This window comes from Buteo buteo, chromosome 6, assembly GCF_964188355.1.
Source record: "Buteo buteo chromosome 6, bButBut1.hap1.1, whole genome shotgun sequence".
Lineage (NCBI taxonomy): Eukaryota > Metazoa > Chordata > Aves > Accipitriformes > Accipitridae > Buteo > Buteo buteo.
Genome location: NC_134176.1, coordinates 18,363,711 through 18,387,858, shown reverse-complemented (window position 1 = coordinate 18,387,858; position 24,148 = coordinate 18,363,711). Strand labels below are relative to the sequence as shown.

The 24,148-nt window shown below is 37.9% G+C and overlaps 2 protein-coding genes across 2 annotated transcripts in view; both read left to right on the top strand.

Annotated features, from left to right (window-relative positions):
* SLC24A4 (solute carrier family 24 member 4) overlaps window positions 1–16,571 on the top strand; it is a 94,633-nt gene extending 78,062 nt beyond the window's left edge. The window contains exons 13-17 of the mRNA XM_075029940.1: window positions 5,950–6,116; window positions 8,365–8,479; window positions 10,633–10,745; window positions 11,393–11,458; window positions 13,248–16,571. Coding sequence (XP_074886041.1) covers window positions 5,950–6,116; window positions 8,365–8,479; window positions 10,633–10,745; window positions 11,393–11,458; window positions 13,248–13,400 — 614 coding nt within the window. The 3' untranslated portion in view covers window positions 13,401–16,571. The remainder of the gene's footprint in view (window positions 1–5,949; window positions 6,117–8,364; window positions 8,480–10,632; window positions 10,746–11,392; window positions 11,459–13,247) is intronic.
* Window positions 16,572–23,507: 6,936 nt separating this feature from the next.
* The window catches only part of RIN3 (Ras and Rab interactor 3), a 70,069-nt gene continuing 69,428 nt past the window's right edge, over window positions 23,508–24,148 (top strand). The window contains exon 1 of the mRNA XM_075029939.1: window positions 23,508–23,752. Within this exon, the coding sequence (XP_074886040.1) occupies window positions 23,709–23,752 (44 nt within the window). The 5' untranslated portion in view covers window positions 23,508–23,708. The remainder of the gene's footprint in view (window positions 23,753–24,148) is intronic.

Genomic DNA, 24,148 nt, shown 5'->3' with positions numbered 1-24,148 from the left:
GCAATGAGTGTGCTTTACCTTGGAGAAGGATACACAGGATAAATTGGAAGAGAAGTGAGCAAGGATTTAATTTAGTAACTCATCACTTCATTCTGAAAGGGTAAAGAGGGACTTGAGGAAGTCTGTAAATCCCAGTTCTCTGTAAAAAAAAAAACATAGATAGAGTAGACAGCAAGGTTAAAACATCAAAATTAGCCATGCCAAAATCCAACCAAGTCAAACAAGGTATGGGGACTACCTCTGCTCAGTTACATTTTGTTGTTGTTGTTGAATATTGTCCCGTGTAAACACATAGTGACTCTGAGATTGAAGCTTGTTTCTGCATACTGGAGCAAATTCTTTTTTCCATACCAGTTCCCACTGTACCAAAAATGTGTCTTTAAGAGAAAATTACTGGCATAAATCCAAATATGCAAAGCGTGGTAAAGGCACAGGCTGAAAATAGAAATCTGAGCTGGTTTGGACAGATCTCATGGTCTGGAATTTGGAACTTGTATTCTGGGAAACGGAACTTCAGAGAAAAGTGTCAGTAGTTTGGAAAACAGTCTGTTTTGGATGAAGATGAGAAGTAAAACCTCGGTATTTTCCACAAGAAAAAAAAAAAAGAATTGTTTCCAAGGCTCTGTTGCAGGAGAATTGCAATAAAAATGTTTTAGTATGTCAACTGCCCACTTGGAAGGCTGAAAAAGGTTATGCCTTCTTGGATACCTTTTTACACACTACATATCCTGTCTCTAGTGTGGTAACACAGAGTCTCTTGCCTCCACAATTCCTAGGGAAAGTTGCAGAGCTGAAATCAGTAAGGATTTTCCAAGAAGGTGGAGAGGCAACTGCTGTGTTAATTTTCCTAACAGCAAATTGAAAACCATTTTCTCAGAAACTTTTTATTTTGCAACAAAGGCATTTTTCAGTGGAAAATAATTCTGATGGAAAATTCACAATGGGTCTAGTTTGTTATATTTATTTCAGTTGTTTCTACGTTGAGTCCCATACTTGGAAGAAAAATTTACATTCCTCCCTTGTGTTTTGGATACTGTACACGCTCAGAAATGAATTAGGCTTTCAGATTGGCTAATTTACATGTATTAAAGTTTTACGGTCGGTCTCAAGTCTGATGAACAACAGCACTTTCTAGCAGAATTTTACTTGCTGTGTGTATTATTACAAAGCTCCCAGTATGTACGTTACTGTACACATTTTCAGGTTGAGATTTGAATTAATATTGGTAATGATATGTGGGTGTAAATACATTTTTGTAAATATAAAGCCTAATTAGGACCAAGGGGACAGGTGATTTAAAAATCACTTTTTATGGGGGGAAAAACAGTTGGGCTTTTTTCTTTTTAAGTGAAAAATAGTAGAGAGATTTTAAAAGATTAAAAAGTAATTTAAAAATGATGAAGTGGAGCACCAAAAAAATCTGCAGGAATAATCTTCCTAGGCCAGCCTGAACATGTCTTATTTTTCTTTTAAGTTTACCATTGTCAAAAGCAAAAAAAAAAAAAACCAGAAAAATAGAAATCCCTAGTAAACTCCAGGAAGCCTTTCTCATTTTACAGATAGACTTAAATTAGAGAAAACCTTTCCCATTTTTCAAGTTACCTTAAATTGGAGATTTATACAAATTCCTATAAATACAGTTATGAAAATCCTGTATGCCAATTAGATTCATGCTTTTCAGGGACGTTATAATTTTTTTAGATCAGTCAGCTACTAATTGCTTTGTGTAAGGAGATACTTTTTTCACAAGTGAAAGTTTATGCATGTTCTGAAGTAGCTAATGTGTGGAGCAGTGGTCTATGCTTGACTGCCACACTTTTAAAGGGAAGACTGAGTGGAAAAGCTATCAAATTCAACTAACTACACTCACTTAGATCTGACTCCTGACAGTGTAGTTGCAGGCTCCAGTCTGTCTAAACTCAAAAAAAGTGTTATCTGTGCAGCTTATTGACTAGGACATGTAGGCTGTCTGCACTATATGTGTTTGGAAGTTCTGTTTCAGACTAGCTCTAACTTGGTCCCATGGACTAAACGCCCATTATTATTTGGAGCGCTTTTAAGTTTGTGCCTCTGGTTCGGCTCTATACCAAAGGAATCTCATTGGTGTGATGCAAGACTGCTCTGTGTTGCAAACTAAAATACAGTAAATTGCAAACCAAAATACAGTAAATTGGGACAATCAGGAGATTTACTTCAAGGGTACACTCCTGATCTGATTGAAAACAAATGTAGTTTCACACTTTCGTACTAAGCTCCTCTCAACTCTGTGTGAATGTTGCAAATAGGACAGTATTTTTCCTGTAAAAGGCACTTTCTTTAGTGCCTTAAGGAAATATTCATTTCCTCTCAGTGCTGTGATGTGTGTTGTTGACTTTGTTCACCAGGACACTATTGTATGTAAAAGTAATTATTGTGAGCATAACATCTGGAAAGATGACAAGCCCAGAAATGTATTGAAAATTAGCAAAGGGCTCTTTGTTGTAGGGCTGCTACTTCATTTTCAGAAACATTGTAATCAGGCTCTTCTGTAATGATACCTCTCTGAAATACTTGGCATGCTTGGCTTCCAAATATCTGGAAAAACAGAAAAATGGATGTATAAATTAGGAAAAACAACTTCATGCAAAAACCTCATCTTTCTGTTTTACAGCAGGGTCAAGTGAACAGAATATAGACCAGTGTTGCTTTCTGTAATAAATCAATATTCTTTCATTATTCTTGTGGGGGGTGCAACAAACAAAATACACCTTTTCTCAGCTATGTGTGTTGCCGCAGGAGCCTTCAGTCCCAGGGCTCACAGGAGTGGCCAGTACTGCTATTAAAACAACTGAGCTAAAGTCTTGTAATGGGACTGTTTGTCTGTTTTTGCAGAACAGCTATGTATTGAATAATAGCCTTAATGAGGGTGATAATTTTCTTTCTTGCAGATGTACTGGGGAGCTAAGCAACAATCATAAAACAATTTATCATGAACTAAAAGCATACCCCAATTTAACAAATTTATTACTAAATCATTTTAATGATTATTTTAGAGTGGGTGGTCAGAAACAAAACAACAGAGCAGGACAAGAAGTAATTCCAAAATAAATTAAAAAAAATATATTCAAGCTGTGTATTGTTTGTGCAATCATCTAAGCAAGGTAAAATGAATGAAGTCATCGATTTCCTGAGGAAATAAAGTCTCACTTTATTGAGGTTGCTGCTAAACTTCCTAAATTCTTACAAAACTACCAAGTTACAGCATAAGAGTAGACTTCTTTAGCACTGGGTGCCACACAAGTTCCATGACCTAGCATAGTAGGAGCTGAAGAAAACGGCTTGGGGCAGAACTGAGGACAGATATACTTAAGGCTTTACATAAAAGTTTATAAAAGCTAGCAAACCCTAACACAAAAGAGAAGCCAATGTAAAGTGTGTCAAGTAGGCTGCTTTGGCCGTGGTGGTTCAGAACTATTCCAGGCTAACTGCAAATGGCCAGTCAGCTTCTCTATTAACCCAACAAAACCCCAAATTACATGCAGTTGTTGTTCCCAAAGTCTCAAGGCTGGTTGCCATGTAATGAATGCAAATGTCACTTCCACAAACCATCTAGCTGTAAAAACCAGTTCTGACTCATGACATGGTGTGAAAGCATCACCGCTAATAGGGCCAGGAATTTTAATCTGACACACATCCATTCAAACTGAGCAGAGATAAGGGAAAGGCAAGTCCTCCTCCACTAATGCTTTGGTTTTCCTGGAACTGAGCAAGCATAGCAATGCCAGTGGTAAGACACTGTGAATTCTCACAGTTAAGCATTTGTTTAAGTAATTCAGGGCACTAGACAGGATCCCTGACAAGATGCATATTCCCCAGCAGAGGCTGAGTGCATCTATTTATTCTCTATTTGTTCTCCAGGCAATTTTGTTTCTTTTATTCACGTTATTGAAAAGAGAAATGGGACTGAATCTCCTGTGTGTAGCAGCACTGAAGTCAGTCAGATTACACCCACATCAGATCAGAATTGGATCCATAATTTTCTCCTGTCAAACAGTCACCCACTCACCATGCATTTAGAATTACGCACTGAGGAAATTACTGGCCTAGGCCATGCTGACTTGTTTGACTATGAACCAAGCTTAGCAACTTGGGTAGATAAAGAGTACAAATTAACTAGCAGGAGTCTTTTAATGATCTAAACTGTAACCAGTTAAACAGGAGGACGTATAAATTACCATAGGATATTTACAGCCTTGTTAACAGAATTAAAGTGAGATGTGAGCTAAGTGTTATTTTCTGGATAGAACAGATAAAAGATAACTGTTTTAAAAATCTGTATAGCAGTATATGTAGCCAGAGGGAAAAAGAACTTTTCTGTAAAATCTGTAATAGATCCCCAGTGACATGTAAAGTTCTAGAATTAGAATTGACCCTAGGAGACTTAAGTAGTTTTATGTGTTAGAAGTTCCACAGCCACAAGCTAAGTGGGAATAAAAAGCCAAGCTTAGTCTTAGATTTCCTGGTGGGTTGATGGCATCTCAGAATTCACAGGGAAATCTCAAGCTAAGGAGCTGATTCATAACTCGAGCAAGACAATTTAGTACTAGAATACATAGTGAAGTAAATGAATAAAGACTTGGATTTGGACTCACCAAGTTGAATTAGACTAGGAAGCAGCCTCATAAATTACAAAAGTATTATTAATTTTTAAATGTTTAATTTCATTTCATCTGGTGCACAGTGGTCCAGAAGACAGATTTCAATGTAATTAAATTCGCTGACAAAAACTCCCATTAGACAAATCCTAAATCCCAGTGTCTCTGCTGAAAGAAAATTCCTGGTGAAATTGATAGGAGTTTTCACTGATTATTACCTGCCCTTTATAATTTAGCTAAATAACTTCACTGGGAGATGTATCTGATATTTTTCAATGCGATCAACTATTTTATTCACAATGGCATATTTTATTAGATCTCATGCATATCTTTATCAGTTAATGATGGAAATCCTTACTAGCATAATTCTAAAACAATGTAAAGAAAACCCAAAAAAAAACCCACCATGCTGTTGACTGTGATACTCTTGTTTAGCCTGATAAGCAAATTTGTTATCCTATTTGCAGGATGCCTCATATAAGTGCCCCATTTATTTATGACCCAATTATAAAATAATTCTCTTTTATGTATTGATATTTATGTGCACATTTACAATACTTTACATTTTTAAAAAATGACAAGGTCTGTACTTGTCTTCAGTAATGACAGTTCTCTGGTATTTCTCACCAGTTGATTTTGGAGAGCTGTGTGAGGGAAGTCAGTATCTTCAGTTTCCTTTTATGGAGGGTAAGAGAGCATCTCAAGGTGGTACCGTATGCAGTTGGAGAGAGTTAGCAAGTCTAGATTTCCTACGTACCAGTTTAAAGTTCTGCCCAAGTGACCACAGTGAGGCATGTGAAACAAGTTTGTCATGTTCATAGGCTGGGTCTGTGCTTCTGTTTTCTGTGAAAGTATTTTCTGTTGCTGCACAAAACGTACAGGTTATTTTCACTACAAAGATTTCCATCTTCCTTTTTAAAAAGGGAGGGGGGAAGGTTTTTTTGGTTGTTTGGTTTTGGTTGTTTTTTTTTTTATTTTGGATTAATAGTAATACAGGTATTTGAAAGAGCAACAAACCTGGCTGTTAATTTTGGTTTTAAAATCACCCATGCTTTTAAATCATTGTAGTTCTTTCATGGATTACATAGACCTTGGCAGGCTTAACTGTTCGGTTCTGGGTGTGCACACAGAACTTGGCTGAGAGTGACGAGACTAACTATAGATGAAAGGTACACTGGAAAATGAGCTGACATGCACAGTTGTAAACATCCTTCTGTGATCTTCTGGGATCATCTGCTGTGTTCACAGAGGTGTAACTGGGCCTGGGATAGTGATGGGAAAGCTAAACTGGTTCTTTCCTTTCTTTGTCCTGCAGATGGAAAAATGAACAAAATTAAATGGATTTTGACATGGCCGTTGATATTCGTGCTCTTTTGCACCATTCCAAACTGCAGCAAACCACGCTGGGAGAGGTGCTTTATGGTGACATTCGTCTTATCCACTCTCTGGATTGCCTTGTTCTCCTACTTCATGGTGTGGATGGTAAGTGCATGTAGCAGGACTTACCTACTGAGTGAAATGTGCCTCTCAACATAGATAATAGGTATTCTGTGTATTTTTTAAAGGCATGTAATTGTAGTGCAGTCTTTTCAGCTCATGTTCTAATTATTACAATTCTAGCTTTCTGCTGCTCTTTTCTGCACAAGTAATTGGGCCTTTACTGTATAGGGCCCAATACAATACAGAAAGGTGCCAGCTTGATTTTCAAGAGAATGTGGACCTCCACATCCTACTAGTAAAAGGGAGTCTAAATGAAAACATTTAACTCTCAGGAGCTGAGACACCTTTAGAAATTTGGCTACAGGGTCTGATACTGAAACACGCATAAAAGGCAGATGGATGACTCAGAAGTGGTGTAAAACAGCTCGAGTGGACGGAATAATGCAAGAAAATCCTTCTTAGTGAAGAGTATTATGATTGCTGATACGTTTCCATTTGCCTTAGATCTGTGAGAAGCAGTGTTATCTGTAGATCTGTATGTAGATCTGTAAATTGTTGTCAATTCAGGAGCATGCTTATTTGAAGATTTGAATAAGTTCCTAATTTTTCTTTCTTACCCTCTTTCAGTTTCTCAAGTGTATGTTTTCAGTCAGAGCAGCAGCGTGAATAGGAAAGCTCCTCAAATACTTTGTGGTGGAAAAATTAGCCATACATTGGAAGTATAGAAAGTTACCTTTTTCTACATTTAAAGATGGAAAACCAAAAAGTTGTATATACCTATTACCGGAAGATTGATAGGATATGCTGCTGAAGAATTTATATGCTCTTTTTTCCTTTTAAAGGAAAATATAGTGAAGAAATCTTCAGCTGTTTTCATATTGGAATTTATAGTCTCACGTATATACAGTCATAGTCATACATATACACACACATACACTCTTCTATTCGTGCATATGGAAGAGTTTTTGTTCATGAGCTTCTTACCTTCTTCCCTGCAAAATCTTTTTTGCATGGAGAACATCTCTACCTTCCTCAAATGTGTCAGGCATTGGCATTTGCAAAACGCTTAATATTTATGTTTCCTCTCATGGAAGATTGTGTTTTCCATATACTTTTTGCAACCTTCTATATAAGTTTTGTATTGTAAAGTAATCCTCTTTTCTCTTAACGTAGACTGTTAGAGAAACTCATATGCCAGCCATTCATTCTGCCTGGCATAATGGTGTCAAAGCCACACATTCATTTCATACCATATGTCCTTTGCAAGGCCACACTCTGTACCTTGGTGCCATTTGTAGATATCCCCTTCACAAAGGAGAGATGTGCTCATGAAGGCTGCAACACAGCTTGTTTTAAGAGGCAGCCAGATCTGAATACCCTGTTACCACCTGCAGCAGGAGAATCATGCCCACTCCTATTTCTGAGTCACAGCTTGCCCCTCAGAATAAGGTTTGTGAGTGGGTTCCTAAAATACACCTTTTTTGGTGAAGGGGCCAGTTTTTCTCATGTAAGAGACTGGCAAGCTATTTCAAGAAAACAACACAGAGCCTTAAAGACTTCCACCCTTAGCAATCTCAGCAGGGAAGCAGCTGCCTGTCCCTGATTCGGTCTTCTCGCTCTCACAAGGCTATTTCCTTTTCAGTTGCCTGTTCAGCCTTTTCTCTTGATACTTTTTCAGCCTTCTTTGGATGTTCCAGCTAAATACAGTTCCCTGTCCTTTCCAAGAGCTCTGCTACAAGCTTCAGCCATTGCCTAAGCTCTTTTAAAGCTGCGTCTGGACTCTCAGGGGACAACATAATCAGACTTGTTCACTTTGGGATTATATCAGAAGTCATGCAAGAAACTGGTTCCTTCTTCATGTGTTGGGATAAAATAAGTGCTTTATATCTCTGCTCCTATATCACAATATGAATTGGTTGCAGTCCTTCTGAGAGTAGATACAGTGAGAATCTTGCCATTCTTGGAAATGTAAAAAAAAAACCCCACAGGTTGGATTATATTTGTGCTCCTCCTTAGAAGATCAGTACGTCCTATTAGAAGTACAGAAAATGGAGCTTTTTGTTTGCTCTTAAAATGTTGAATAATATGACTGAAAGTATTTTTCCTTTTACAGGGTTGGTTTTAGGCTGGTTATTCCACAATTATTTAACTTGCAGAAATGGATAAATATCCTGAGTCTAATCCTGTTAGAGTCCACACCAGAAATCAAAGTTAAGAGTATGCCACAACTGTACTGGAATGAGGAGACTTACCAAATATGATAAGTTAATCTATTTTCCTCACTGTTCAGGTGACTGTGATTGGATACACCCTTGGGATACCAGATGTTATCATGGGCATTACTTTCCTAGCTGCAGGAACAAGTGTCCCAGACTGCATGGCCAGCTTAATAGTAGCAAGACAAGGTACTGTGTCTGCTGAAACATAACTGCATTCTTACATACATACTCTGTGAGTTGCTTCCACCATACATGCAAATTCTCAGTGCAATTTTATTCTTTTTTTTCTTTTATTTTTACTGTTTCAGGGCCTTGTTAAAAGCCAAAACACTGCGCTAATTATTGTGAACCAAATAAATAATCTCTGTCCTGTTATCTTTTTCTTAATGGGACTTGGCACGCCCTAGCATTCTAGAAGGTCATTCAACACTCAGAAATCCCATGCATGGTATGTATCAGTCAGGGTAAAAAGATAAAAGTAGTAGACAAAACTGGAATATCAGCTATCAAAAACTACATTGAAGAATATATGCTGACCCGCACTTGTCCCTGTAAAACTTGTACTGTTTTCTAGAAGACCTCTCGAACCCAGGGAAGTGAAGTGGTTTAAGAGAATCTGGCAGAAGTGATGTTGCTCCAGGCATACTTCTCATCCAATGCAGACCTCTTTCCCATTGGGACATATGAATAGCTGCACTGGAAAGGGTTTTAGATAAATGTCAGCTATGTCCTCATCAGTTTTCCAATTGAAATTGTCAAAGGCTTTCTCACATATCTTTAAGTTTTGATTGAGGTTCTTTACATTTCTTTTGTTACTTGAGAGGTACCTGTAGCCACATCCCTTCCTGTTGTTGAAAAACATTAAACCTGACAGTGTGATCTCCTATACTGCAGTAGAATAAGAAAAGGTCCTAATTGTATTCTTTTCCACTGTTCCAATTCCCGTAGTCTTTTTTTTCCAGATAATGAGATCTCCAGCACACATCATTGGGCAAACAACAAGGGTTCTGAAGTGATAAATTAAGTACTCAAAAGCCCCACCTTTGTAGTTTGAGATAGGAGTAGTGCTGTTAAATGTTAGTTGATCAAAAAGAATTACATATTTAAAATATTTCATTTTCCAGGTTGTATTATTTGTTGTGTCCTGGAAATTCTCACAAAAAGTAGTACAAAAAAGTATTCAGGATTCTTATGGAAGCACCTTCCCACTAAATTAGTTTTCCATACGTAGTATTAAAGTGAACAGATTTCTGCAAGAACAGAAGGAAAACTTGTTACATTTTTAAATTAACAGACCGCTTCTTTAGATTAGTTCTTCTTTAGTATTAGGCAATACTACTTTAGGGATTGTTTCCTCTGGAAGTGAAGGTAAGCACTAGCTTGGCAAAAAGCAGCCCCATTCTCTCAAAGACAATACAGGGACTTTGCACTAACTTGGATTCCAGATGTTTACTGACAGATTGCAGGCAAGTATCTAAAAAGTAGAGATGGTCACTACCATAATATGGGTCCAAAGCATAATCTTTCTCTCAGTGGCTTCCTGTACTTATGTACAGATACTGTACTTATGATGTGGTAGTGTCTGTCTCCACTCTGTGTACTCAAAGTATTTGTGGGACATGTCCCATTTACGTCACAGTTCCTCTACCTTTCCAATATTCACTTTGTGGAAGTGATTCAATAGTTAGGCCAGTGCCTAAGGGAAATGAGCAGAGGCAGAGAAGTATTCTGCCTTCCTCACATCCATTGACACTGCTGCAGAATGAGATGCCAACCAGTGATGAGCATTAGGAGTAGATTTTGAGTAATGTCTTGGGACTTTACCACTATTCACTCTTTTTTCCTCCCCTGTAGCATTTTATTGTTCCTGAAGTGAAATCATTGCTGATTAAGCCCCACAGAAGTGCTTAATATCTTTGACTACCATCTATCTGGTTGGGTTCTTTTCAGAATCACTTTTCTTCATTCACATGAGATAAGGGCCACATGTCCACATACTAAATCCAGTACATAATCTCCAGGTTACTTGTGGCTGCAGGCTACCTAGAACAAGACTTGTTTTTTTAATTGGCATGTAACTCAGATGCTGAATGGATACCACACACCCCGTAAAGGCTCTCCAAGACACAAGGAAGATGTAGTTGGAGTGACCAGTTTTTGCACACTTTTTCTAGAAGTCATGCAAAGATTATAGAAATCATCTCCCTACCTCAGATACTCTGGCCAGTCCAAGAGGGCTTGGATCAATGCAGGTCATTCCCCTTTAGTTTCCTCTAGTACACAGAGTAATGGTCCTATACTTTGTTTTTACCCAAGAGTTGTTGTTTTTTTCTCTGCAGGCCTCGGTGACATGGCAGTATCCAACACAATAGGGAGCAATGTCTTTGACATTCTGGTGGGCCTTGGCGTTCCATGGGGTTTGCAGACCATGGCGATTGATTATGGATCAATTGTATGTATACTTGGCAAATCTTTAATTAGTTCTTTTTGTCTATTAAAAAAAAAATCATAAAAAGAAAGCATGCAAATAAAATTTAAAAAAAAAACCCCAACAACCTGCTGAGCATGTTATTGGTTGCTAAATAAGTTGTTATTTCTTTGCCAAGGAACCAGGAGTTAAGGAAGCCATTCTTCTTCCACAAGCCACAATTAATTCCCAATTTGTCAACTGGAGTACATTATACTGGATAGCAGAAAAATAGTGCCATGGATAGCTGTTTGTGGCTCACTCAGTTTCTCACTACACAGCTTCAGGCACACCTGGCTGTTTCCCTGTACCCTAGTATTTTTGTCTGTAAGATGAGAATAACAGCTTATCTCTCTCTCCTGAGGATCTTTTAACATAAAATCCATTATAAATGCTGATTTTTTTTTTTTTTTTTATGGAGGTGGAATTACTTATACATTTGTTTTGATTCCTTAATCTTCCTGTTCTTCATTATGATAAATCTGTCATAGATTTGTGTAGTTTAAAATGTGTAAGTCAGTCACTATTCAAAACAGAAGGTGGACCATAAATCAGTAAATTGATTTCTGATCTCCAAAGCACAGTTATATGCTGAGCATTTTAAAGATCTCTTCTCTGTCTAATTCCCACAGGTTAAGATAAACAGCAAAGGACTGGTCTATTCAGTTGCACTTTTGCTAGGATCAGTGGCACTTACTGTAAGTATTTGAGTATCTCCAAGTATTCCAATTGCAATATACTTATTAGGTATTTACATGTTACAGAAGGATAAAATGGAAATAGCTATTATCTCCAAAGCATTGATTCTTGTAAAGTATCATTCTCCTAGCAATACCATGAGTTGAAGAGCTACCATTGTCCTCAGTGAGGACTGATGTCTGACATTTGGTGCAAGAGATGCTGGATACGTATAGGTCCCACTGATTTCAGTGGCAGTGTTGAAATTGTGGGATCCCATAATACTTCTGTGCTCCTGTGTCCTGCTGCATACCCCAGGCCTGTCTCTGCTTTATATTGGGACAAGACCCAGGTATGCTTTATCACCCTTTGCCCTTGTCTCCAATTTCCAAAACCAGTCTGGACTAACTAAGTGCTATAGCCAAAACCCTTAACGAAGACAAGTCGGTGAGGACCGTGAACCTCAGGACTTTGAATAGGCATGCTAACTGTCACTCAGCATAAGACACTTACCCTTGTAACACATGATTTGTTAAGGTGAAACAATAATTCTGTTTCAAAAGTCAATTTTGCTGGTACTTAAGGTCTGATCCTGCTGACTCCCAGGGAACCCTCTGTGGGAAGAATCAAATCCCAAAGGTATAAAAATATCCACTTATACTAACATCTTTCACTGAATGCCTGTGGAGGCTCTGTGGAGAAGGGGACCATCACTGGAGATTTCACACTGTTGCATGAATAGGTCTTACAAAACTCCACATCACCTGTGCATGACTTAAGTGATAGAATGACCAGGGCTGTTCACTCTGCCACTAACTTCCTAATGCATCTGATATATAAGCTGCGGGAGCCTGTTCTTTTCTTTTCTTATCCCCCATTCTGCCATACTGCACATTTCCTGTGAAACAACAAAGATGTGTAGACATTTGTATCTGATGTTGCTGTGCGCATATTGGTAATCATGGTACTCAGCACTCTGGAAAAAAAAGGAGGATTATGCAGATGTGTTACTATACTAGCTGTTCATGCTTTTCTGAAAAGAATCTTTTCATAGCAGAAGCCATATGACCTGAGTTTGAAGGATCTATTATTGTCTCATTTGTTCTGCTGGATACCCTGATCCACACAGACCCTCCCAGCAAAACTCAGTGGAGAGTTTTGAGCAAAACAAATAATAATTCAGAGGCACTCAACACCATTGAAAACCGATGCCTTCATGAGGACTTCATTGCTTTGCTGTCTGTAACTTGTAACTCCCCTTAGTTCTGGAGCTGAGCAAAACGTCAAAGAAAGCACCTCTTCTGAAGCTGTTGAAAGAATGAACATTAGGTGCTGACGTACTACAGGGACATAAAGGATCTGTAGGGGAGCACTTGAGGGAGAGGCATTCATCTAGTTCAGTGCATGCCTTTAGTTCTTACTGAATCAGTGAAAGAGTGCTGCCTGACTAGAACATGCCTCATGTACTGAAAATGCACCACAGACTGAAACTGAGCACCTAGGGGCCTGTTTCTCAGTTACATAAAGAACTTGTGAAGGGACCTTAAGATAGGTTCATTTAATATTTGGTAAAAGGATTGTAGGACAACTGAGAGTCAGGGCAGAGTTTGAGTTCTTAGTTTGGGCTTTTACATTCCTTTTCTTGATCAGAAAAGTGTATGTTGCTTTTTTGATCTATAAAATACTGAGAATATATTTTTATCTTCGTTCAGGATGTCTAATTCAAAAGACTCTAATTTTTAGTTTATAATGGTTGTTTCCAAAAGTCTCCTTTGGCGCTCAATTAACTAACACTTTGTTTGCTTGCAGGTGTTTGGAATCCATGTAAATAAGTGGAAACTTGACAGGAAATTAGGCATCTACGTCTTGTTTCTTTATGCTGTTTTCCTGTGTTTCTCTATATTGATAGAGTTTAATGTCTTCACCTTTGTCAACTTCCCTATGTGCCGAGAAGAAATTTAAACCACAAGGAGAGAGACTGAAATTCTTCTGATTACATGTGCTGTAAATGACAGGAGGCATTTCACATTTCTACCTTCTTTCCATAAGTAATTTGAGTGTCATTCCTGCTTCATCAGCTAACAAGCACTTTTACCTGTGTGGAAGGAAAGCATACCTTTCTTTTAACATGCTAGCTCGAGGCAACCAAAGCATTTTCCTCCTCTTTGGATATTGCTGCTCAGTCATAAAGCTGTGTGGATCTTATGCAGAACTCTAAAATGACCCATTTATGGGACATTTTGTTGTGGTTTTCATTCTCCTTTTGCAGACAATCAAGCACCACCACCAAGGTTAGCAAGAGGATGGGAGAAAAATCTTCATTGTTCTTTTGGTTTTGACATTTATTTTCCATGGAAGAATAAGAGGCAAGTTCAGAACTTTTCTTGGCTCAGTCAAAATATCTCAACTACAGGACCAGAAAGTCCAAGGCACATATCATGGCATGCACTGTTGAGGACATCATTTCCCCCTTCAAGTGCTCTGCTTATAGAGGAACTGCACTGACAGCTTTTGATGGCAGTGTTGAATACTTATCACTCTTTTCAATGGACATGAACAATGTGGCAGAGAAAGAAGAGGAAATGGTTCTATGTTGTATCACTTGTGATGATGCATACTAGAAGTCAGAGTATCTGCATACTGAAGAACAGAATTACGTGCAGAAATTCATACTTGAATAATATGTTCTACCGTTAATGAGGAATGTTGTATACATAAATACAAACTAACATTTGTGGAATATTATACCACAAGAAAAACTTTGCATTGGCCTTTGTAAGCCCATTGTGTAAATTTAGAAGAAACTAAAGAAATAAAATATAACTGGGTGCTCAGTAACTATCAATTATTGTTATCAGCTAAGAGTAGTATCTGAACATAATCCAGACTTTCTGACAACAAAACCCACCCTGATTATGATTTGATTTGATTGGTGGGAGGAAGAAGCTTATTTCATCAGTCAAGAAGCTGGTGTATTCTTCTCCATTTTTTATTTATTCCCAGAAGCTTAATGAAGATGAGTGTCTGACACTGAGCAGTGCAGATAAGAAACACCTAGACAAAAGCAAGTCTGTCAAGAGAATATGGTCCTTGATTTGATTGCATGCAAGTTTTGAAGCATGATATACTTCTTTTTAACCCCCAGTAGAAGCCAAGTTTTGATATCCTTTCCACCAGCATAAATACAGGGATATAAGGAATTACTCTGGATGTAATTGACAGCAAGATCTGGCCCAGAGTATTAAAAATAATGGGTAACATTCCACATTGTAGCAGTCATATGATTGCAAATCACTGAGTGTATTTTGAATTGCTACTAAACTTTAAAAATATTTTAAAGCTGTATGTGAATGATCACATAAAGTTTCTAAAGAAGCACAGTTAACTTTATACATAGATTTTTTTAATTTTTTAATGTTTATAAACCAAAACAAATTAACTAATAGTTGATGCATTTTTAAATATAGTAACATTTTGCACTTAAGACTATATATAAAAAATCCCATTATTGTGTCAATAAGAACATACTATTAAAACCTTAGTGAATAAGCACTTAATCAGAAAGTTCCTTATTTTGACATATATGAAAAATAATTATCTTTAGCCAGCTCACATGCAGAATACTGTTTACAACAGGCAATGTGTTTACAATTAAAGCTATTTTTCAAATTATTTTGGTACAAATTAAGGAGTGTATTCTGCTGTTGAATTTTTTTTAGGAATTGGATCCTTTCAGTGTAATCCTAAGGAAAAAAGAGCAACATATTTGTTATTTGCTTTACACTTGGTTACAAATGTCAGTATTAGTATCCATTTAGGTTTTTCATCTTAATTAAGTAGTTATGTAGTTAAACTAGCCAGTCCTAAAGATGGCAACAAATACATCATTATTAAAATGCTTTATTGAATGGGCAAGCATTACAGTAAACACATTTGATCTCAAGTATGCCAGTGACCCCATTTCCAGGCATTCAAGACATTTTTGCTGCAGTGTAAAGCTGAGGAGATGGAATTCATGTTCATCTTTGAGTCTTTTGTTGCAGAAAGGCTGTGAAGATGCAGCATACTGCTGTACCACTGTAGGAGTATCCCTCTAGTCTTAACTCTCTTCCCTGCTATCTTTCAGGAGGACAGTTTGCTGCTGAAAATCTTGTGATGGCTTAGATGTGAGGCTGAAAGGAGCAGAGAGAGAGACTGAGTAAATGTTTTTTTTCCTATGTTCTGCTGTTAGGTGGGCTTGGAGAACTAGCTGTCTCCAAGCAAATGTTTGCTCTTCTCTGCACAGTTCAGGCAGCTCAGGTGTCTTTACACTCCAGAAGAGTAGTTCCAAAATCTAGTTTTGAATGGCTATTGATTAGCTGAGTTGACAGTGAGGAGGACATCAATGTTTACAGTGCCAGACCTAGCAAATTGTACTGTACCTTCATATTTCTGAGCCGGGCAACTTCAGAAGACTAGGGCCAACAATTTGGTCTGTAGCAGCTGACCCCCAGCCCAAATATGCATGAAATTGTGTTTGTTAATGCCATAAATCCTTCAGACATAATTAAGAATTATTCTGCCTAAATTGAATATCACCTGCTCCAGAAAACTAGAGTGTTCTGTTGTAGCAAGAGATAGCCTCAGAAGGTAATACTGACCATAAATCGCATGCCTTGTCCTGTCATCTATAGCCCTCCCTAAAACATAGACCCACTTCAGGACAATTTATATTGAATTCCAATGCTGCATTTCATGACATGGTCTCATATGCATCTTCTGCTATGAGACAGGTATCATGCCATGCTTATCATTATAAATAACATTAGTAGGATTCTTCTCTGACACCACTGCATGACCAGGGATGTATTGTTTGCCAAAGAATTATTAGATGCTGTATCAGGGCCTTCATGACACATAATCATATGAAGTAGTTTAATGAGTCCCTATGTAGTTGTTATCCATATGCTAAAATAAATAAAGATGACAGTTACAGACCAAGACATGCAGATAAACTGAATGGCCTGAGAAAGATCTGACTGACAAATTGCTGTATATCAGATAAACCCACATCAGAAGGTATCAGTAATTCAGGAGGCTATTGCCAAGTAATAGCGGACTAGTGCCTTTCACATGTATACAAAAAAAAAATAATTTTGCTCATGTGGTCAGGAAACCACTACAAATTTTGCTATTTTTCAATCAAGGAGTGATTTGTGCTTGGCTCTCTGCAATTAGTACAGTTCTGTATTGCATCTGTTCAGACTGTGTCTGTAAAATTTTGTAGCCATTTTGTTGTACTAACCATTGCAAAAGTTAGCTGGCTGAGTTTGGAATGTATGTCACAATGTTGTGTAAGTTAATGTTCAGCTCAAGAGTGAAAAGAAAGCTAGTGGATGTAAGAGGGAAAACTGTTACTGTGATATGAAAATTGCCAGCATACTAACACTGAAAAGTAATACAACTCAGAAAAAGATATCCCATATCCAGCAAAGCTTAACTTTAGTAGGATTGTTTCCATGCTTAAAGCTAAGCATATATCCAAGTGCCTTGCTGGATTGTGCCCTAAGGTGACAGCAGAGCATGGTTTCTGGGTTTTCTATCACATTCAGATCTTTTAATATTTTATTGGGTTTGTAGTCTAAAGATTTTATTTCTTCCTCAAATTGAAATGTTTGGCCAGAATCTGTGGACTTCTGCTCTGCTGATACCACTTTGGATTTCCAGTCTTGTAAATAAGAGAACTGGTTCCTTGTCTCAGACTTCAAAACTGTGCATCTGCCCTGGTGTACAAGCAGGATCAAAACTGGATTACAGCTGGTCAGGGAGAGCTTTTAGCAGCTCTTTTCTACTGCAGTTCCACTGGAGTAGCACAGTCCCACACAGACCCACAGGGTACAATCCTGTCTGTAGTGAGCAAGTGAGAGTGTTTCCATTGAGTTCAGCAGTGTCTGATTCTATTTATGTACCCTAACAATTGTACTGAATTATAAAGTTGTGTGATGGAAGTCCAGCTCCTGGTACTCTGAATCCTACTGATTTATGGAAAGTATTGCCCGAGTAAAGATTTCAGGATCTACATGTCTAATCTAAAAAGCTACAGTTATGGTTATCTTAATGACTACTTGATGATCTAAGGGCTGCTCTCTGGGCTAAAATCTAGCCTAGAAGAACACCTTCCGTCTTCCCAACAGGTACAGTGTAGTCAACCATCTTTCTCCTGGTTCAGTCATTGGCGTGCCAATTTTATTTTCTTTTTATATGCTTGCTGCAGCTGTTAACAAACATATAATTTGTTTTTGGTTTTAGATTGTATTTGTAAACATTCTGTCAACATGTAAACAAATGGAAAAGGTCTTTACTAGTCTAATACTTAGCAATTATAGAGAAGATTCTATTCTGTCCTTGATTTCCTTTGTGGCTGTACTTTAATTACACACACTTGTTTTATTATGTGTTTGCTTTAGTTGCACAAATCCCTCATGAGTTTTGTTGTCTTCCTTTCTTGGATTTCTTGCAATTGTAATGCCATTTATTTGTGTCCTACAGTTAAAAGTTTTTGGTAGAGTGCTTTAAGCTGTGTAAATACTGCCTGATTATTCATGCCAAGGAGAGATCAGACCTAATGTAATATGAAACAGACACTAAAATAACACTGATAGCCAGGTGAAACCAAAGAATCTTCCTAATTGAAATGCATCACCTTTGGGCATAATGTTCTGTCATTGCAAGCCTCAGATCCCTCTGTTATTTGTGTTTAAGCACTCAGAAGAAAATCTCTGCAGCTCATGCATTTACTGCACAATTTCCTTTCTATTTCTTTGAGTCTGAACTCCAGATTTTTCATTTTGTTGGGTGATGAGATTTATATGATGGTTACACAGGTAAATTATCACATTTAGTTCCAGCAATTCTGTACCAAACCCTTTATTATTCCCTTGAACTATTTTGAAAACTGTGTATGCAAGTGATCAATGTTCTGCTGAAGAGAAGAATGTCGTTCAACTGACATGTGCATTCCAGTTTCTGACCTACTGTGTACATGTTTTAAAACCTCCTTTTGAATAACTTGAGCATACACTTTTCTCACATTTTCCCCTGTGTGAGGTCCTGATATTTTCTCCCCAGAGAAAGCTGTGAAATCCTATACATCCCTGTCCTGAAATGTGAGATACATGTAGCTCCCTCTCCACAGGCTGAGATGTGTATTGATTGTGGCAATTTGTACATCACATTGTTCTGCTTGCTACCATACTTCTGACATACAGTGCACTGTCTGACAGAAATGATTATGGGAAACTAATGCTATTTAGATATTTTCTTACAAGAATTACCAGTTTGAATTTAATTCAATTTATTTTTCTTTTTTACTTGCACAAAGAATGTAAGCGATCATTGCCATCTTATCACTAAGATGATCTTGGTAAACTTGAAAGACAAATAGAAAGGTTGATTTATAGCAATAGGGAATTGTGAACAAATCTAAAGGTATCAGAATATATCAAAACCAGACAGGTATAATCTCTAGAATGACTAATACCAACTGAGATGCTTCCTTTCAGAGGGTTTTTACAGCAAGATTATGACCTGCATTCATACACCAGTTGTGTATGCAAAGAACACTTGTAAATCTGGTTCCCCAGCAGCATCTGTGTTTCAAATGGCTGAAACTCTGCAGCAAAGTTATGACCAAATTCTTGCCTTCACATTCTTGGGAGTGGTGCTAGTGCTCATTAATGTCCTGGTAGTCGGCACAAATTTCTGTCAGTGGAACTGAGAGTAGAGTTTGGCTCCCACTATCTCCTCCATTGCAAGAAAGTATTTGAAATTGTTTATAATCACTGAAATAACTTCTGAACCTTTTAAAATTCCCTGTGTTTCATACTTGCAGGCATTTGCAGTGCACCCTTAGGAGGTGCAGTACCTCTTTAAATATTATTAAAACTTTCTAGAACTGCTTACTTTGAAAACAGAAAGGGATGAGTTTGTAAACTGTAAATAACAGAAATCTATTTATCATGTTATTTATTTTTTCAATGACTGTGACCTTATGCACTGTGAATGCTCTGTGATATGGGGTCCTTTGTACAGATAAATATGTCATGAAATCCAGATGGATTTAATGTGATAATTTGTTACAAAATGTTGGCATGATATTTAATTATTTTTGTTGTGAAAATTTTAAAAAATAGTTAATTCAGCATTTATAAAAGATTATAGCAGTCAGTATTGTAATGCACTATATAAATTATGTACACTATCAATAAATTATATGAACAACTAGAGTGTTTGCTGTTTTTTTCTCAGATGATGAGAACATGTGAAATATTCTCATATTTATTGTTGAAAATCTAAATTTTCAGGACCTAACCAGAAGATGCACCTGCACTTTCTTGGTGAAATCTGGACCCTGGTGAACTGAATGACAGAAGGCTCTCATTTTCATCTATTCCAGGGAGCATCACCTGGATCAAGCCATTATTTGGGGTGAGTTAAGTGTATCAGTTTGATTCGCAGCAATTCTGAAACACAAGATTTGCTCTTTTGGGACTACAAATATGTGGTTTGCTGAGAACACAGTTTGCTGTACTGAGGCACTGATCCAGAAGCAATTATGGCAGTCTCAGAAACACCTTGATCAACACTATTTTGGCTGCTTCATCCCATGGTATAGTGGTATCCAGCAGGTTCACACTGAGTACTGGATGCTGACTGGAGAGGATGGAAGCAACTTCCAAAAGCTGCACAGTACTACTTTCCTTTCCCAGTTACCTAAGCTCTGGAGATACTGTGAAGAGGAGGAATAATCCCTCTTACCCTTGATCACCCATTTCCAACATCCCTGTAGTCCACCTCAGGGTCTATGATGACTCCGGCTATACATACATAGTCTCCAGTACAGTCTGTTCTGGGCTGACGAAAAGCTTTTAAATGCAGTTCTTGGAAAAAGAGGAGCTAAAAGTTAACTTTGTCTCACGTGCCAGTGTATTAACAATTTCATTAGACAAGACTTGTCTTCTCATGAATACTGCTAGCCAGTTTACTACCAGGAGATACAAGTTAAAACAAAGCTTGACCTTCTTTTTCTTAACCACAATGCATGCTTCTGGAATCCTTGTTGCTGTATAAACCTGTTATTAGCCACTGTGGGTTTTGTGCATCTACAGATGAGTCCTAGTGAAGTGGAGAAAAGGGATATCCTGCATTCTTTGACTTCTGTGTAAGGGTTTGTTCTTTGAGGTATGCTAGGCTAACTTTTTCTAAGCTGGGGAAAGGAAAAGATTCCTTCTTACAGACAGAATTAACTTCTGAAAATCAAAATCTGAATGTGGAAAGTATCTCTTCTTTTAATCCCCCATAGGTTTGACATGATGACCCATTGTGATCTGTTATGTAATAGGCTCTATAAAAGGCATATAATCTATGGATTAGTGACACAATAGGCATGACAATTCCTATGGGCTGTTATCATATGTCATATTGATGCAGCTGCTTCCTACTGTGTGGAAAGCAGAACTTTCATATAATCTGTGCATATGCTGAAAGCACTTCATTATAGCCAAAGTGCTCATTGTACTTAAGAGCTTCCCCCATAAGCCATTTTTAAACCTTTCCAACTCAGCTGCATAAAAATACAAAAAAGGGCTGCAACATGTTGTGGCTTAAGATGGAAAGGGTGAATTAGTCCTAGAAAAGACAAGAATTCCCCCATCTGGCTTGGATGTATCACAGAGAAGTGGCATTTTGCAGTTACTGGATATTATTTTGTTAATTAACTTTTGTATAATTGTTTACTTCCAAAGCCTGATACTAGAACACAGTGTCACATTCTAAACCTCTAAAATCTCTGGCTTAAAAAAACACCCAGCAAAGCTCAGACAAAATTTCTTATGTTAAAATTTGTGTTTGTTTTCATATTTTAAATATATTACAGAAATACTTAACTATGTTGCAGAAATCACTAAACATTTTGGAGAAAAATATGAGATTTTTTCATGAAGTTTGGTCAACATCTTTAACAAAATGAATTTCAAAACTTCAAATTCCTGAAACTCTACATTTTTTAAATTACAAATATTGTGAAAGATTTCACAAAAAAAAAAAAAAACACCAAAAAATAAGCATCTCTCAAATCATGTGAAAGTGAAGTAGCACCACAATACCGGATTTTTGTATTCTGTAATTTTGCCATTTTTTTCCTGGGCCTTTTTGATAGTTCTAGTCCTTTTGTTTCTTCTTCCCTAACAACATCTTTGGAAATGCCTAACACTCTCTGAAAACTGATGTTCTGTATTTGCAGAAACTTAGGTCTTTGCTTAGGTTGGCTGCAAATTTGTGTTAACACAGATTTCCCCCATCTGGGCAGGTCCATGCAGAGCAGCACACCTTTACAGTTTTTTGTCTCGGCAAACTTATTTTCCAGCAAAGCAAGGGCAAACTCTGAGTGGGCCTGGTCCCTCTTGAATTGCAGTGGAGGGAAACGAAAACCTGGGCTAGAGTTGAATTTGTGTGATGCATCTAGGAGATTGTTCATATGCCAATACCCAAGGTGCATTTCACAGATGCCCAGCTGGTGAACAAATATAGAGCATATTTTTTTCTTGGACCTCTGTGCCCAGAACCAACAGAATGATTCAGAGCTGAGATCTGACAAGCCTGCAGTGAGGGATGAGTGAATCTCAGCAAACCAGTTTGCCTAAGAGGGCTAAATTCTTCACTGAGTGAGTTTATCATCATCTGAAAATGACTACATGAATTGGAGCAAAGAGCTCCTTAATTTAGTAGAAAAGAGTGTTATGAGATACAGTAGCTGAAAATTTAAAACTAGACAAGTCAAGGCAAAAAATCAGGTGTGAATTTAAATAACATCAACAATTAAGCACTAAGACACATTGCATAGAAGGGTGGTGAATTTTCCATCATGCCACCTTTCAGTCAGTCTTTCTGATTTTCTGAGAGAAATCCTTCTAAAAGCTGGAAGATAAATTTTCTAATGTCAACAGAAGTTCCAGGCTTGATCAAAAAAACTGAGAAAAGTTTGTCTTCTGTAACATGGAAGGTGTGACTTGATGATCATAAAGGTCCCTCTGACTCTCCATAGCTTAATGCCTGCAGAATTGTCTCTATTCTACACTGAGGTCTAGTTTCCCTCATGCCGATAGACTGGCAGCTGCCTGGCATTTCCAATTCTGCTGTGGGCTTTATGGCACAGTCTACTTACTCTTAGAAAGCTGGGAAATTCCTTCTAAAGATAAAAGAGGCAAAAGGTTACATTTGTCTCCCTCTCCATTCCATGCAATTGCTTTTCTCTGCCTCTGCTTCATACTTCTGCCTTATTTTTTCCATTATGTATTCTCCTAACATCAAATATTTCTGGAATGATAGGGCTGCCAAATAGGAGTGCCACAAGCCCTGTCAAACAGCACGTCTGTCAGTCCCCAGCCTCCACAGCTGGTCTATATTCAGTTGGGTTTCCAGTAGAGCAAACAATACTCGACCACTTAAGTAACTCCAGGTCAAATGTGCTCTGAGACTGACTGGAGCTTCACAGCATGGATAGCTGTTCATTTACTAGCAGTCTTACAACCTTACCGTTAGCTTTCACTTTAACTGGGAATTTTTTTGCAAAGCTGTCCTCTGCCAGTGTTAAGACATTTCATTTTCTCAGGTCCTGTGTAAATAGAAAGGTTTCCAAGCTCCATCTGGTTCCAGTTACTTAAGCAATAGAAATACACATGCTTCAGGAATTTGCAGACGGAGACTTACTGCCTTGCTGCCTTATAAAATCCTTTACAAAGTTCACCATGCTCTGTTGCCTTCTGATATACCTGTAGTCTGTAAAACAATTTCCCCTAAAACTTACTTAAGTTAGAGAAACAAATAAGCTGACAGTCTCAGGCCCTTCTTTTGAATAAGGTTAACCTGCCTTCACTACTAAATATGGCTTTATAACACACACACGCGCGCACACACCCTTGACCACCAAAGACTGCCTCTTCCTGAAATCCCCCGTTCATATAAATACAGGAAGTAGAAATAAGAGAGGCTAAAATCAGACCTTCTTGGTAGTTCGCTTTCATTTCAGTGCTTGTTTAGTCCTCTGCCCTCCAATACTACTGAGCCTGAAGCTGGTTTTAAACATTCTCCCCCTGCCGCCCCTTGAAATATCATCTTCAGTACAAAACTTAAGGATGTGGAGGTTCTGCTCAGCGATGGAAAGGAATTACTTTCTTTACCAAGGAACTCTAAAGCCACTGTGAAACAGAAAGTGTCTTAAAGTTTGCTGTAATAATGAAAACATCAGCAGGAGACAAGGGAGCCAGGGATGACTCAGGGTAAGTCCTGAATCTTTAGTGACTGCTCATGTTTAATAACTGTCGCTTTCCTTTTCCTACTTAACAAAGAGCTCTCAGCTGCATTTGCGAGCTGGCTGCTGAGTTATCAGCTACACAATCACAATGGTGCGGCATGGTTGTACTGTAATTTACAGTATTTCCTTTAGCTAACATGTTCCAGCTGAAGACAAACTGCAATACCTTTATTTAGTTTGATCTTAGCTATTTAGGGAAAAAGAAGGATGAATTCCAAGCTGCAGTTTAGGGTAAAGGACAGAATGAGGGAGTTCCGTGCTTTTGGAAACGTGACAAATCTTTCCCGGGAGGCTTGCTTTGTTTCTACTGAAATGCTGATAAGTGGATAAAGGCTCATCCCTATGAGCTGATGGTCACTCC